General features: G+C 36.0%; 1 protein-coding gene across 5 annotated transcripts in view; it reads right to left on the reverse strand.

The window, feature by feature from the left end:
- AP3B1 (adaptor related protein complex 3 subunit beta 1) overlaps positions 1-17,731 on the reverse strand; it is a gene marked incomplete in the record, with an annotated part of 161,665 nt that overhangs the window by 18,987 nt on the left and 124,947 nt on the right. For all 5 annotated transcript variants that reach the window (XM_055790735.1, XM_055790732.1, XM_055790734.1 and 2 more), the window contains 3 exon segments: positions 640-737; positions 10,394-10,478; positions 13,019-13,250. In XM_055790735.1, the coding sequence (XP_055646710.1) occupies positions 640-737; positions 10,394-10,478; positions 13,019-13,250 (415 nt within the window).

A 17,731-nucleotide genomic window follows, 5' to 3' on the forward strand; every position in this document is an offset into this window, starting at 1 on the left:
AGCTAAGTACAATTTTCTGTAATTACTTTGTATAAAATATTCAAATCACTGAAAGCTCTTGTGGAGGTTGTGTTTGGACTAGCATCAGAAACCTACACTCTTTAAAGATGCAACATTAGAAGAATGCAGACGTGTATAAAAATGTCACCTCTCTAAAACAGTATTCCAACAAGAGTATTTTTTATTAAGTGTTTGAAAGCAAAAAGATTAAAATAATCTTCAAAGTAGCTGAGAAACAGGTATATTAATAGTATTTAAAAGTAGCCTTGGAATAAAGACTAGTAAACACAGACACGATATCAATGTCTATCTGGTTTGTTTCCTTGAGCTGGGGCCCCAACTTTCTGCTTTACTGCTAGCAGGAAAGCCATTCACACTTCCAAGACAGGAAGCCAAAACTCTCTGAGGCCAAAGATTGTTTCAGGGCTTTGTGCTTTTAAAGGCACACTGAAAAGCTGCCAATACCACTGAGCATCTTTTTAGAGGTAGTTTTAAATTAAATCATTATTATCAGACTGAATAATAATAAAGACTAATACAAATAGCTATACTGGAAGGACTTGCTGTACACACTTGGAAACTGAAAGGCACACAGCCCTCTTCACATGCATTTATTGAAGATGCTGAAATATTTCTCACCTTGCTCCTTCTTAAAGTCTTTCTCTGACATAGTAACAGGCAAAAGCAGTTCTCCAACAGGGGGTTGAATGCTAACATTAAAATGATCATCCTTTGTGCTGGGAAAAGAGAAATCACAGAGAATCAACCAGGCGCCTCAACACAGGTTAATATATATATTATCAGGTCCAAATTTACTGTAGAATCTATTAACACTGTTAAGAACTAGCTGCATGATTTCTACCTTCTTAATCCAAAAGCCTGTTTATTTCTTATGTCAATAAAGCTGATCTGTTTTCTTTAGTAGAAATATTAATACAGTATGCATGCTCTTATATTTCTGAAAATACAGCTTTTACTCATATTAGTGTTTATTTGTAATCTATAAGGCATCACACTGAAACTAAATGCTTGCAAAGGACAAAATATACATTTTACAATTCCTTTAAAAGAACTATTATTAAAAAATTCTGTCACCAGCAACAGCTGTCCCAGAAATAGAGCTAAACGTAGGAAAAGTACAACTGAAGACAAAAAGGATTACAAACCAAACAATAAATTTGGGAGTAAAAATAAAAATATTTTATCACTTAAATTTCACAGTATTTTGTATGTTTAAACACAAACACACAGCAAAACAGTTGATGTAAAAGCACGCTGGAAAATCACAGAATTTGATGCAGTTTCCATAATACAGAAAGTTGAAAAATTACTACAACTAGTAGTAGTGCTACAGATTCCTTATTCAGAAATAAATACCATACAGTGAACTTGCTCTCCCTATCCACTCAATTATCTGAGTTCCCAACTATCTCGTCTTAAGAGTTCTCCAAGTCTACAGAAACTCAAGATACATTCACTCTGCTATGTTTGATTGACTAAATGTACCGTAAGGGATTCAATTAGCAATTCTGGATCAGTACATCCAGCCAGAATCTCTGTTAATGCTTTGAAGCATGAGAAATTTTTAGAAAAGAACACTTTTTTTTTTTTTTTTGGATGATGTACCAAATCAATATGTCAATATATGTCAATACATATTGATTGCTAATATGCTTCAGACATCCTACTTAAATATAATGATACGATCATTAGAATGGAAAATATATTTCACCAATTAATATCCATGGTATTTAAATTAACCTCAAATGTGTTACTGATTTTTTATAACTCTGCAACTGCAAAATTCTGAAATAAGGCACACTAATGGAAAAAACAGTGCTAGATCAGTAATACAAAAAACATAATGTGTCTCCCTCCTGAAGATGCAAGATAAGCCCCTGAAAACAGGAAAGCATTTTATGGTCCTATTAAAATTTTAATACTTACCATAATTACCCAATTTCACAAGCAAATACTTAGGAACTACTGCATTCTCACTTTCTGACTTCTGATATGTTATACTTATGGATGCATTCTCAAATATGGGCTTTTCAAACAAAATTCAGCATTTAATGCTAACTTTGTTGAAAATTATTAAACATACAGTGAAACAATCCTTTCAAACCTGGCTAGTATTTCCTTTACAAAGATCATTTAGGAAGTGGTGCTTTTAAAAATCTGCTTAGCTAACGAATTGTCACTTCCCCCCCCCCCCCCCAATACTTTAAATGACATCCATCTCTAAAGTCATTGCCATATGAAAGGATCAGGGATTATTTGACTCGCTGGCCTGATCAAGTGCACTGTAAAATAAGGAAGTAGTACTTTTTTTCTTTAATTTTTCCCTTAAAAACTGATCAAGAGCTGCATCAGCTTAAGAACTGATGGATCAAACTGCTTCATAATGTTTAGCCTTCTATATATACTACTTGAACTACATGATTTAGAACTTTTCACACCACCTTCATTGTTCTTCAACGGAACGTTCAACCAATATTATCGTTCATATTTAAGCAAGACATGCACTACATAATTCAGCATAAAAAAGATAAACAGTTTTGTTTACAATGATTCATGTCTTAAATTGCTCAGACATGCCATTTATACATAAACTTGACTTACAACATCAATGACTAGATTGCTTTGAAATGCTTATAACTATCTTTTCACAATAAGAAGGAACAAAAGCATGAGCATAGGTTGGGTTTTGTATGGCTGTAACTGCTTGACAGGACCACTTGACACTTCTGGTGTTAACAAACATTCCCTTTCCCCTAGCGATTAAAAAGCTAACCAATACTCTTAGATAAACCATGAACTCTTCATAGTATGCAAGCAGAAATTCTGATGGCTAGTTGTTCTTCAAACCCACTTTGTTCTTAATTTCACTTGAGCCAACATCTGGTTTACTTTGCATTACTTGAATTTCAGCATACTTCAGTAAATTTATTTTCCAGCCAAAGAAAATCACTCTCCCTTTTAGCACTGTCTTTATTACATACTTTACAGGCTAAAAATACAGCTTTTGTTATTAATCTGCATCTCTTATTACATCTTTATGTTAGAGTTCCAGTAAGACCTAAATTAACAAAAGTAGCTTCCTAGTTCCATAGAACAATTCAGGCCGGAAGGGGCATCTGGAAATGGCCTGCTCCTACACCTCCTGCTCAACCCAGGGCCACCTTAGCTCACATTACTCAGGGCCTTGTCCATTTCAACTCTGAGTATCTTCAAAGATGGTGATTTCACCTGATATCTAATGGAAAAGTTTATTATTAAAATTGAGTGTTGCGGTACAACTACATGATTTTCCCCAATAACTAGTAAACTAAATTCCAGTGTATTTAACTTACTTATTTATACTTTGGATATTCTAATTAATATAAATGATGTTTAAACAAAAAACTGCAGAAGTGGTTTGCAGCTTGTACGTCAACATTTAAGAATCTGGCAATGAGTTCAAGCTGCACTGAACCTCTCAGGTGGTGTTGCTCTAAATTTCCTGGAAGAACAAGCTGAAGCAGCTTATCAGAAAACAAGCAAAGATTCTCAAACCAACAAAACAAAATTGGCTTTAGATTTCAAAAATTAAAGATTGCATTTTCTGGTATTAGTGAGTGCAATTGATAAGTTACATCCTTAGCAGAACAGGTATGCTTAATGAGAAGTCTGCAGAACAAAGCTCTAGAAGAATCAAACAGGGATGTCTGAGAACAGTACCTTACCACTAGTTCACAAAATCTGTTTTGTATGTAATTTTGAACTTATGGACAAATCATGTTACATATCATTACTCTTACTGTTGCCTTAATAACTGTTAAAAAGTACATATTGTATTTTGAAAAGACTTACACCCCTTTCATGATGGAGTTCCAAGAATCACATGAATTTATCTTTTCTGATGTAACGAATTCAGATGAAAAATGATAAATCATAGAATGGTTTGAGTTGGAAAGGACCTTAAAGATCAATTAGATCCAGCCCCCCTGCCATGGGCGGGAGCACCTTCCACTAGACCAGGTTGCTCAAAGTCCCAGTGTGGTCTTGACCACTTCCAGGGATGGAGCATCCACAGCTTCTCTGGGCAGCCTGTTGCAGTGTCTCACCACCCTCACAGTAAAGAATTTCTTCCTAATATCGAATCTAAATCTACTCTCTCTTAGTTTAAAACCGTTAACCCTTGTCCCATTACTACAGGCCCTGCAAAAAACTCTTGTCTCCATCTTTGTTATAAGCTCCCCTTTAAGTACTGGAAGGCTGCTATAAGGTCTCCGTGGAGCCTTCTCTTCTGAACAACCCCAGCTCTCCCAGCCTGTCTTCATAGGAGAGCTGCTCCAGCCCTCTGGTCATCTTTGTGGCCTCCTCTGGACCCACTTCAACAGGTCCATGTTGGGGCCTCCAGAGGTGAACACAACTCCAGGTGGGGTCTCACAAAAGCTGAGCAGACTGAGAGAATCACCTCCTTCAACCCGCTGGCCATGCTGCTTTTGATTCTGCCCAGGATGTAGTTGGCTTTCTGGGCTGCAGGTGCACACTGCCAGGCCATGTTGAGCCTTTTGTCCACCAGAATCCCCAAGTCCTTCTCCTCAGGGCTGATCTCTCACAAGATAATGCTCACAGAGGCACACAAGGAGTCTTACGATCCCTGTGGTAAATGACACTGCAAGGCTAGTGCGTTAAGAAGATGACAGTTTTTAACTTCTCTTTAGATGGCTGCAGTGGGAGCAGCTAGCACTTATCATTTGAAACCAGTGTCCATTTTCCTTATTCCTTCAAATGGATTGACTCCAAAGGCTTCCTGGGAAAGAAGTTCTCTGCCGTAACAAAAGACTGGAGGAAAATCATGGCAGTGTCTTCTTTAAAACTAATACAAATAATATTATCACTTGTGAATAAGTTCTTATAAGATTCCACAATGGCAGTCTTTAAAGTTTTGATTTTCAAAGCTTTTTAAAAATTATTATTCTAATAAGAGGCTGGGGAATACTCTTCTTGCTATTTCACTCCTAGTTGCTGCTTGACCCAGAATACATCTATCTAAAACCAGCTACTTTATTTTTGTCATGTATTCAAGAAATCTCCACAGATGATAAAAAAAAAAGAATTGAAGAGGAAGAGCAACACAGCAAGTTCCTGCAAAACATGGAATGGAGAAGACTAGGAGACTTTGCTTATATTTTCTTGCTGAAGAAAGGAGAAGGGGGCACCCTGCTTTTGTAAGAAAAAAGGCCAGAGCGACAGAAGAAATGAGAGTAGTCGTTCATACCCAGCCTTGTTTTTTCCAGGTCAGCTATCTATCTCGATATAATTGCCTTCTGGAACAGGGCCAACTGACTACTTTAGAATAATGAAATAAAGACAAGAGTACCAGATTGCTTGTCTTAATATCCAACACCTGTAAACAACTTGGTGATCTGCTGACAAAGCACTAGGGAAGGAAACAACAAGAAACAAATGAAAATGCAAGTGACAGTGATGAGAAGACAGAGCTGCATCTCTAACATTAGCTTTTAATATATTCCATAACATATTCTACTATGTAATTTTAATCAGATGCTTTTGTGCAAGCATCTACACCTGAATGCATGCTTGCACTCAATACAAATACTGACTGCCACCCAACCGATCCTCTTCATTTAGTCCTCTTCGCAGGTAGAAGTTATGCTTCAGAAGATTCTTAACTCAATGCAGAGTGAGGTAAGAGAATTCCCTGCTGTGAAAAATCTTTTTCTTGGAAAACAAAATATAGAGCAAAAGCTTTTATGATATGATGGAACTCGCAGCCAGCAGATTTAACAAGGTTTTCAAGTCTCATTCATGGAATTTACTTCATTTAATAAAATGCTATATTCTTCCTGCTACACCAACCTCTTCTGGAGTCATCAGCAAAATGCTTTCTTTATATAGTCCAGGGCAGACAAGGTGAACAGACAGCTTTCTTTTCTTTTTTATCAGCAGAACAACAGTAGAAGAATATGTACAAGGTCCCAGCTCTTCAAGTAACACTGTGACATAGGAAATGCCAATATAAGGTAACCAACTCATGCCTGTAAAATTCTCTGTTGCATGTCACACTGTTTTCACATCTCATTATTCTGAGCAAGAATAGAAGACACAGAAGTTGTTGCTTTCGTTCCATTTCTCTTTCTTCTTGAGAGCTTTGATTGTACTCTTTGCACTTAAACCTTGAGAAAACTAGGGGAAACATATCCATGTTCCCTATGCCAAGCTGTTTCAAAGACAGCTAAACAACATCCTGCATCCTCTTCAAAGCAACGAGGAGATGAAAACAGTGATAGGTAAATTAATTTTATCTTCAAACCTGTGTTTTTTGGACCCCTGCTTTTGGGAACAGCTAAGAAAATCTGAAAAGGGGCGATCAAAAGAATAGGGAAGAAGAGGTAAGGACAAGCTTCCTTCTCCAGCTCTCGAAGCTGCAAAGAAGAAATCTCCCCTTCACCTTCAGTCACCCACCAGACACCTACAAGGAGCTGGAGATTGGCCTACTGAGTCTTACAAATGCAGACAGGAATCCAAAATGCTGAACGTACAGAAAGTAAGATAAGGGCATGTATATGCTGTAACCCTTTGTAACCTTCACTGCCTTTCTTCTCTAGGTATTCGATTGTCTTCATTACAAAGATCCAAGGCCAAATTCTGACATGGCGAAGTTCCCAAATCTTTGTTCAGACATCTAAGGAAACTGGTAAACTGTAAGAAAGACTTGAGAGTACCTGAAAAGTAGAGACATGCAAGATAATAAAATAAGAAACAATGGTAAGATTGTTAAGATGGTGATTACTAGGAGCTTGAGCATTCAAAAAAACCACACTGATGTGGAAATATATAAAAGTATGACAATGAAAAAGAAAAAAAGTCCACAGTCAGTGGAGTACTGCAGTCAGTTTGTAAAATGAAGATCTGTTGCAACCTTTCCTCTGCTCATTGATGTCCACCTGCCAGTAAAGACTGAGGTTTCTTTCGGGATGGTGAATATACTAATGCTTAGCCAGGATTCAACAAGCTACCGGACTCCCTTGCATGTGAGTTAGCCAATAACAAATTGCTTTATACTTCTAAGGTGTGTAGATCCTGCTTGCAGAATCTGAACAAAGTAACCCAAAATGAAACAGTAAGGCTCACAAAAAACTATAGAAGACCAAGTTCCTCCATTTATTCCTCTCTTAACTTTCCCCTTGACAGACATTATTCTATTCTGCAGACCACCAGTGTGGCTAAAATAGTATGCCTCTGCAAGGAGATGGCAAAAGAAAGACTGCAATGAAAGGATGTTCTTAGGAGTACACATTGTAAGCATCCTAATACACATTCTAAATAAATGCATTAGGCACAGTTTTCAAGTTAAGGCGTTTGACCTCTTTTTAATTAGATGTGTTATCTAGGTAAGCTTCGCTTAGTAAAAATAGTATTTACAAAGGAGGTCTTTCAAAGCTTAGCCCTTTGAACCTCTCTCTATAAGGAAGTTTCTCCTTCATTGTCCTTGACTTGTATACCAAATTCAGAAAGAGATCTAAGTATTTTATTACTCACGTTAGGTTTTTTTATACAATCTGTATTTATTGAACCACTAGTACAACAGCACATCCCCAAGCAGAAAGGCAGTGTTTGCTATGCAAAACACACAGTCCATGATTGGCATCTAAGACCAATTGATCTACCCATTACCACTATGTCCCTACCCCCACAAGCTTTACTACAAAGCTATTGATTTAAACACTGCCGATCGGTTTCCATTTTCTGATTTTGGGCAGGCCAATTAAGAAAGTGAGTAATTGTGATTACACTGCTTCAGGATCAATTACATTTGATGCAAGACAAAGTGCTCCTCTTAGAACAACGTAAAGAAAATGATTATGATCAGGAACACTATTCTGCTGAACATCCTAACAAAAATGCAAAGTAACTGACAATGTATTTCATAAAGATACCTTTGCAGGTAATCCAAGAGTACTGACTACCTTTGTGTACACAGTACTTAAACTAAATTTTGACAAACTTCTGCAAGTCATTCTTCCCTTTGGATAAAAGCTTTTTAAGAAGTATGACAAGTTAAAAGGCTGCAGCTGATTTGTCTGAGACATTGCCCCCAAAACATCACACTGCACAATTTCTCCAATGATACTGAACATCAGTAGGATTTTGAACAATACCAGTTTTAAATAAAATAGCAAACTGCATTAACAAAGAACATTTTATATATTTTTATACCATCTTCTAAAAGCTAGTGTCAAAGAGACAAGGCCCTACCAATTAGCAAAGGAACAAAGTAAGCAATTCCCATTCTTAATTTAATTTTAAACTTAGCTTGAGCTTTGTCATTGGACTCACATTGTCCAAATCATTAAAATGAACACACCACTGAGGTCTGAGGCAAATCTATTTACAGTGATGTTACTCATAGTCTGGTTGGTGTTCAGGAATATTGATCTGTCTTGTTTGTCTAATAGGAAAATAATAAACAATTACTAGGCCATGTTGGAGAAAGTAATCAGTTTTTATATATCACTAATACAGCAGACCTCCCAAAACATAAAGGTGATGATCTGCATAAAATCAATGTGTTATGCTACATTGCTTATCCTCATCACTGCTAAGATTCTTAGCAATAAATGTTGTAAGTTTGGAATCAAATCATTAGTATACTGAAAATATGTACTTGAAAGAAAAAAACCTGCTATTTAAAAAAAAAAAGAAGTTCCTGCTTGATGAACTGAGCATATTTTATTTAACACCCCCCCCCCCATACATTTAGGGAAAGAAAGCCTTATCACTCTGAAGCAATTCTGAAACTGCATTGCCTAGAAGGGAACTTCCCTTTCCAAACAAGCCTAGCATCACTCAACAGTCCAAAGCTGTTTCCAAATTCCAGCAAGCTGCTTACAGACTAGCTACAACAACGTGATGTGCATAAACTACATACTGCAGCCATCTTTCTGCAGGTATAATTATGTTTAAAATGACTACACATGAGCATCCTTTGTACAGGAAAAGGTTTGAGGAATGGAAAAATAGAATTCAATAGTAAACCCTCCTTGCCTCTAGAACAAGAAATCTTATTTTAGCAGTGGTTCTTTTGATGTCCCTTGGGTACATCTCTACTAATAAGATTTCCCCACTATCTTTAATAAACTTTTAAGTTGTGGATGCTGTGCTTAGTAGCAGTACACTGAAATTTCTACAGTATTCAAGAAAGGGGAACAGAACTTTCTCAAAGGGCTTCCCCTAAACTGTAATGCGGCAACATGAATGTCTATCCAATATCCTTTTTTGTGCAGAATATAGAAAGTAGTGCTTCTTGCAACAAAATACGCCAAAAACCATTTCAAAACATGTAAAAAAATGTTTTTGTTTTTTTTTTTTTAGTGCCTTTTTTGTTTTTAGTGCCTTTGCATAGTATCAAAGACTATAAGGCTGAATAGCTCTTAAAAGGTCTCTAGCTTCTCCCACCTGTTCATTCCTAACATTTGGACACTGCTACTACAAATTTTCCTTGGTTTCAAATGCTAGTTTATAACAGAGTTCTCACTGGTTGAACAGGTTCCTTGCTAGCCTAGAATGCAACAGGAACTCATTCAAAGAAGGATCTTTAATGTGCCAATAATGAGCAAAAAAGGCGTAAATCAAGTATACGAGACAAAATCTAGCTGGCCAGCTAGTTACTTGTTTTCATTCTCTCTCTAATAATTTAACAGAACCTACAGCATGAGGAATAAGCTGCTTCGGCTAAGGAATTTTGGGGTTGTTTTCATGCAGTCGTGTTACATAGATCACAAACAGCCATAATAAGCACTCAAGCTAATAAAACTGCCCACACTATGTGCTTTTTTAACTTGCGATTTCTTACAAGGAAGAATACACACAAAACAGTTCAGCAGTCTAGTCAGATTGACTGCTCCCTTCATGGTAGTGCTATTAAGAAGAATCCCAAGAAGAGGGGGAAAAAGTAAAAATAAAGCTCAGGAACAAAGTAATATAGAAATAATTCTAAACCACAGGAGGAGTTAATCATGCTTCTGCTTGGAATCATTTACACCAAAAGAAAATCAGGACCTCCCAAACACAATCTGCCAAAAAGTTTTTGAACCTACCCATGTGACTTCAAACCTAGATTTGTACTTGCCATCAAATCTGTGGTTTAAGAAACAAGTGCTAAAAAAATGTGGAAGACTGATAATCCTTGTAATAGTAAACCTGAACACTAATTAGGTCTTACTCCTCTGAAAACATCTTGGGTATACATCACGTTGTGAATTGTTGTCCAGTTCTTTTAATATTTAATAAACACCAAGACTGCTACTGCCAAGTAAACTTCCAATATACACTACTTTTGCCTCCAAGAGCAAAAAATTACCCTCCCTTCCCAAGAACTCACCATAACTGGAAACTGGCTGTCTGCGTAGAATCACAGAAGTCAATACCCATCGAAACGGTAATGGATCCTGCAGGCTCAAGGCACTCTACATAAAATAATTTTGAACAGGTAAAGTACACATGCAAAGCAACAGAAGACCCCAGATGTAAACTCCCAAACTTCAAGTAGTAAGAAAACCTTTATTAAAAAACAAGCTCCATAAAAAAGAGCCAACACTTGTAGTTTTATTTCAAGTAGTTATCATACAAATCTCACACTTGCATGTTTCAGTGACTTTAGATACCCTCTCTTCACAGGCGGTGCACATGAAATGTTGCCATTTCAATCTTACAGCGTTACCATCAACAAAATAAGGATCTGTGTTAGACAAGCTAGGAAAGTTACAGAAAAAAATATGCTGAGGTTACATCCCTTTACTTGTGTACAGAGCCAGCACTGAGATACTCTTTTCAGTAACACCTGTTTGCAAATTTAGTTAATAAAATAGTAAACCAGAAGAATTAGTAATAAAACTTACATTAATCCACACAATAATGGAAAAAGAGCCAAATGTGATAATTAGTATGGTTAGACCAAAGACTAAACTAATGCTAGGGAATGAACAGAAACCAAAGTATTTCAAGAAGTCTGTGTAAAGCATCGAAAGATTACAGGCTCCAACTCAAATTCAGACTAAAATTTACCAAAGTCTTTGAGCTTAATGTTTTCAAAAAGGCTTTCAAAGGTACCTAGCCAACAAGAAAATACTGCACATAGGGACTTAGGTTAAGTAATTTGGCCTATATCTGCTGGCAAAATCAGGACAATTGCCAACAGTAATTGCAGTGTGATGGAGGCAAAACTAGACTTGTACTCCAGCAGGAATACCTGTCTACACTGACAATTCTTCTGCTGGTTCCACTGGGCACATTATAGAAAGCGTATTCCAAATGTTGGAAACACAGAAGGTAATAAGAAGAACAGAGCATGTAAACTGAGTTCTAGATAAAGTGACAAAGAATACAGAAAATTTGCAGTCGAGCAAGAAAGGCAACATTTTTGGAAGGAACTACAGATGATATATAGCTTATTTTCTGCAGAAGAAATGAACAGCTTCACAGGACAGACACCACAGTAATGTCTGTCTTGGACAGATAAATACTTTAAAGGGTAGGACTGTTTTATGGAACTCAGGAAGCCTTGACTGGATAACTTATAAATTCCAGTTTTTTTCATGTTTATTACATGAGAGAAGTGAAAACTACGGTTCACTGACTGTTATTGTGAATACAGTATCATCTGATCTGATTTACAGTATTACTAGTTTTCTGCTTGTAAGCCTTTGTGAATTTATTTCTTTAAATGTTTAAAGGGAGGGATTTAAAATAAGGCTGATGGTCAAAACTAACTTGATATCAGAACTCTGGTGTTTATTCCTCAAGATAAGAAGTCCAGCAAAGAGGTCACTTAACACAAAAATCAGTATCTTTCGTAAAAGCAACTGTCTTGATAAAGTATGATTTTCAAAAAGCAAATAGTTCAAAAAATTTAACTTTAAACTATAGCATTGTACAATTGCTTTTGTAGCTATCTGGTGTAAATCTGTACAACCTATTCGATGTTAAAAAAATATGTATTTCAACAGCACACAGCAATTTAATACCAAACATCTTTTTAACTACTGAAAACAAAGAATACTTCATTGTTGTGCTTTAAGAACTGGTTTCTGTGTTCTTCTAATGTGATATGGGTTCACATAATAACGTAGCTCATTAAAGGAGAAAAAATGCATCTGAAACACAGGAGATTGTGTCAAAAAGGATCATGTCAATTGATGTTATGAAATAAGAGACACTTTGTTCTTCCTGCCTATACCACAATGTCCAAAAACAAAGAACTGCTGAGAAAAGAAAGCAGGTTGTGTGCACAGGTACTACCCTTGAGTAAAAGTTGCTACGATCGGTGTTCTTTCTCAGGTTTTCTAGTCTCTTCCACTAACAGAAATTCAGTAAAAATCATGTCGATCAGAGGTCAGAAAGTAAAACAATTTTGGTTAGGGCTGACTACACACTGCTTTCTACCTAGTCTAAGAAGCCACCCTTTGTGGAAATATGGTAGATGCAAACTAGACTAAAACTTACACTTCCACTCCGCTGCCAGAAGTTCAAAAGGGAAACAAAGAGAATGCTCTAAGCCACCAAAAAAATAGTACAACTACAAATGTTCTATAAATCTTGGAAAGAAAATAATTACTAATATATAAATCAAAACCTTATTCTTAATAGCAGCCTGTTATAGCCATCCTGGACTAAGGCTGTAAGAGAATCAAAGTTAGACACAAACATTTTATTGTATCAAACGGAATCTGAACAAGCAGGTAAGCTTTCAGGCACAGAACTTCTGATCTAAGGCATTATTTTCAAAGTTAATTACAAGTATGGGGAAAGCTGAATCAAATTTTTGTTAAAATCAGATTATCTAAGAAAAGATATTGCATGGGTGTGTGTTTATGTACAGATACATACGTATATGTGTGCACACATACATATATATGAGTATACGTATGACTACACAAAACCACTTTCTTGTATTTGAAACCTGACAAAATATTAAGATTCTGTATTTTTAAAGATAGGATAGAATTACCTATTGGACTGAATTCATGCATCCTCATGCCTGGAGGTAATTTCTTCTCCTCAATGTGAATATTCTCTATTTTCTGATCAGTTGTATTTGTTACTGTCACTTGCACAGACACCATACAATCACCAAAGATCCCTGGCTGTCTTGAGAAGTGATAATTAGCTGCTAATCCTTTTCCACTCATTCGATGAAGCAGTTCATGTGTTTTTGTTGGCATAGAGACTTGGGTAGCGACCTGTTAAGTATAAAACAACAGTTGGTGAATTTTGTAAGGGAAGAACAGATTAGAGAGTGATTAAATATTACAATTTTCACTCAGCTAGAGTGCCTGCTTCCTAGTTGGAATTTTAGTGAACTAGAAACATGTAAGGACATATTCAAATCCATAAACAAACTGCAGTAATAGATATCAGATAACAGATCTAAAAATAACATTTCTGCTGCTGAGAAACAGCAGCTTTAACTTTGCTGTATTTGCCTTACTTTCCATTAGAAATCTGTTTTCAGTATTTTAACTCTACAATTATCCATTAGTTTGTCAGAGGTTTTTTTAAGAGTTACAGTTAAAACAATTACAGTTTCCAACAAGAAGTCTCTTTCCATTCTATGCATCAGAACTCAAGGGTGACGCCAAAAACACTGCATACTGTGAAAGTATACTGAGAAATTGTTGTCTTCTCTTGTTAAAACCACAAAAATGTTGCTTAACAATTACACCGGTAAAGTATAAAAACACATTTCTATGGAGCAGAAGGATGCTGCCACTTTTTTAATAGTCTTGCTGCCAGCAAGCAGTAAGAGAAATCCCAGGGATGTTTGGGTCCATTCTGTCCTGAAGAAGCAGCATGAATAAAAGACATTCAGTGTGTAAACAAATTCCCAGAAGATGCTGCTGCTAAGGAAATCCATAAGCATGAGCTCAAAAGTGCAATAGTAAGGAATGTGCAGAAAACTGCAGAATAGTGAATTCGAATTCTTCGAGCAAGTGTTACGGAAAAGCTAGGAAATTACATGAAAAGTAACACCACATAAACACAACATGGAGGCTGAAAAAGACCAAATGCTCAGCATGAAAAACCCATTCGCCTGGTCAATGCACTATGAGCTACTGAACTTCATCTGTTGGTTATATCTGTTTATGTTTCCATTGATGAGCATCCACCTTCTCTTGCCCTACCCATAGCTCTGAATGTCTTACTAAGTGAAACAGACAACTGCACATAGAAGGATGTTCAAGACTCCAAGCAGCTGTTCAAGGAGAATGGGCTTTTATCTTTCCTTCGCTACAAAACTCTTAGAAGTTGCTATGTTTTCCTGACTGCCATTTAACAGGGGGGGGCTGACATAGTGAACACTTAAGAATAATATAAGATGGTAAGAGCTGGGATTTAAACCCACAAGGTGTTACAGAAATGGGAGAATATCTAGAAACTTAAAGACTGTAAAGAATCCTGTGGAAAAACTTCAGAAGTTAGCAAGCACATAACAAACTTCATCTTCATCTCTGAGCACCAGTTTCTGAACCGTAAAGCCAGGCTAGTAATATCCATCACCTCCAATGAGTAGATGTAAAGATCAACTAATAAAAGTTTAGAAGGGTGAGCACTTCATTGATGAAAGCTGAAAAAAAACTACACAAGGAAATGAGTGTGTGTGTACTCGGAGGTGGCTTTGGAGTGCATTAAGTTTCACACATCATACCAAATGACAGACAAATAATGAAGGAAAAAATGCAGAAAGGCTTCACATCCCCTTGAAACTCACCACTATGTGACTGTAATTAGAGTATCACATATAGGATGTGACTAAACACTTCTGCAAAAAATTCCATATAATTCACTTCCAACTTTTTAGCTGGTGTTTCTTTCTCTAATACACAAAAACTTGGGTATCAGCTTTTTTAGAAACAAATGAATGAGCTACCCATAACCTTCAGTGTGAAGAGTAAAGGCAGCTTCAGAATACATCTGAAGTGAGGAAACTCCACAACCCCAACTTCGAATCTGTACAATTTGTTAACACTTTAAAGTAAACTGGTGAAGTTCAGACATCATCTTCCCCCTAAAAAGCTAATGTAATGTTCTCAATGACATTTTTAGTTTTCCTGTATGATCAGAAGAAAATACAGCTGTTTACAATACAACATACAGCCAAGTACTTAGACTTCTGTCCCTCTTCAAATAATAGTAGCAATACCACTTGAAGAATACAGACACCGTATTTTCAAATGGAGTATTTTTTTTCAGTCCAATTACTGATCTCTGACAAGCATGAAAATATCTAATATTTTTGTCCAAGAACACAATACAGTGAAATTTTACAAAATCCGTAACAACCAGATATCTTCTTACTCCAATGCCATTTTACATGCATAAATATATGATTAGGGCTACTTTATGTAGCTTGCCTTTGAATTATATTTATAAAATAATGAGTACGGTGACATCCCAGGACCAGACTTCCTGCTAATGCAAACTGAATGGAAAAAGTACGAATGGTATGGACCTCCACAGTTCCTGAAAATTCGTAACATCTTTGAATACAAACCCCAAACTTAAACAGATTAATAATCTGCTTAGATTTCTATAAATAACTGGCAAGGTCAAACTCTCTAAAAACAACTCCGTTGTCAGGAAATAAGAAAGGAGGTACTTCAAATAATAAATATCTTATTGTTACATAGAAATACAATAGCCGTAAAAGGTTATTAGCAGGGTCAGACTAGTACCTATTACCTAAACCATTGCTGAAATAATAAAACTTAGGTTTTAAGATGTAATTTAAATCTCATTTTTAAGTTTACACTTACTTTTTAACTTTTCATGTTTAATTCAATTTGAGCTGTACATACATAAGTTTTTCATTAAATGGTTCACCCATATTTCATTAACAAGCTTGTTCTAATCATGTTAAAACAAGCAATCTGAAGTACACTAGTTTGTGTGCTGACATATAGCTGGTTTTAATACTGTTCATTAATAGCAATGAACACACAAAAAGTTAGTAGTCCAAAGTTCAAGATTTAGATAAATATGCATACACATACAGCAAAAATCCCCCTACACGTCTGAAACCTTCCTGTGATTTTTAGTGATTTTAACCTATGCCCCCTTCAGTGTCACTGATCATGTTTCAGTCTTCATTTCACTCATGAGCCCATTCACTTTTTATTTTCAATATCATACTATACAGAGCAACAGATAGGCAAAGGACAGTCAGAATAATGACATTATGTTTAAAACATCTTCCTTCCTGTAGAACACTAATTTTCAATGGCCTTTAATGTGGCAGTACTAGAAATAAATACAATGTATATATGCCGAACAAAGGAATTTAGTTCTGGAAAATGAGAATTCTCAAGTCCTCTACTTGCTAGCAGGGTTTTGAGCTGGCAGAGACTGGTGTGACTGTAATGTAGTCTTATTTAATGGTTGCATCAGTCTAGTAAACAGCGTGTTTTTTTTTTAATTCTAGAATTCGTAATGTACACCGTTACAATACTTAAAGACACCCATAGGGCATACCTGCAATCACTCTGGGGTTAAAATAATCCTCCACAGAGTTAATAGAACAAGCAGCATCTAGTAACCAGCAGATAATCTCCTACAAATCTCATACAGCATATGTTTAAATAATAGTAGTCGTTTGTGTACCTTTGGATGGTTTATGAAAATAACCAATCAATTCTGCAGACACAACATTATTTCTAAAGGAAATCTATGTGACTCATGATGCCTGCAGATACACAGAGACAAACCACACATATTTTATCAGTTTATTACAGTAAGCAAATAAGCGTGGAATGAGAGTGCACATAACTGTCTACTTAACGCTTACTGAAACATTTATAAGAGCTGTTATCTCCCTAATAACAGACAGACAGTGTGCAATTTTAGAGAGGAGAAAAGCTTCATATTTTTTAACACTTCACTAAAAAGTAACTGAAGAGTGTAAAATGAAAAATACTCTGTGCAGTTAGCTGGTAATGGACCATATTATCAACTCAAGTTAGATTTATAGGATACAAACTAGTCACTAATAGTTATTTTATGACATAGCGTGTCTGCTTTTTTTGGGTGAAGATTATTAAGATTAAACTTGCTAAACTTTTTTTTTTATACAGCTGTTTAGATTACAGAAATAAAAAAAATAAAATACAGACTTGTCCTCCCATCCCATTTCGACTGAAAGCCAGCATGAATTAAAAGTCAATGTAAGGACTCCACAGTGATATCATATGGGAACACTGTATTGGTATGAGTCAGACTGGCCCCCATTCTAACCATAATGACCATAAAAGAAGCTGAAAGCATTTTTAAACTACTTCTTGTAAAAGAACACAAAAGGCAACATTAGGATTTTGCCTCAAAAGTCCCCCACTCATTAATGATGTAAAGGGAAAAGTGCAAGATCACTGAAAGTAGTTTTGGCTTGCTTTATCACAATAGAACTGACTAGTTACAAACCACTGAATCCTCTGCACGTGCTTCTTTTTGCCAGCTAAGGCCTTAATAACTAAGCTTAAGTTAATACAAAAAAATATTTTCTGTAATTTAAAATAAAAAGCACTACAGGGTTTATTAAACCTACTACAGAACACAGAGCTGGACAGACTTTCCTATATAAAGTATTGTATTATAATTATTATTATTGAGCACAAAATTATGTCTGTTGTCTTTTTTCTTTTGTATTTGCTCCTTGGTTTAATAATGCTGT

Source organism: Falco peregrinus, chromosome Z (genome assembly GCF_023634155.1).
Source record: "Falco peregrinus isolate bFalPer1 chromosome Z, bFalPer1.pri, whole genome shotgun sequence".
NCBI classification, from domain to species: Eukaryota; Metazoa; Chordata; class Aves; order Falconiformes; family Falconidae; genus Falco; species Falco peregrinus.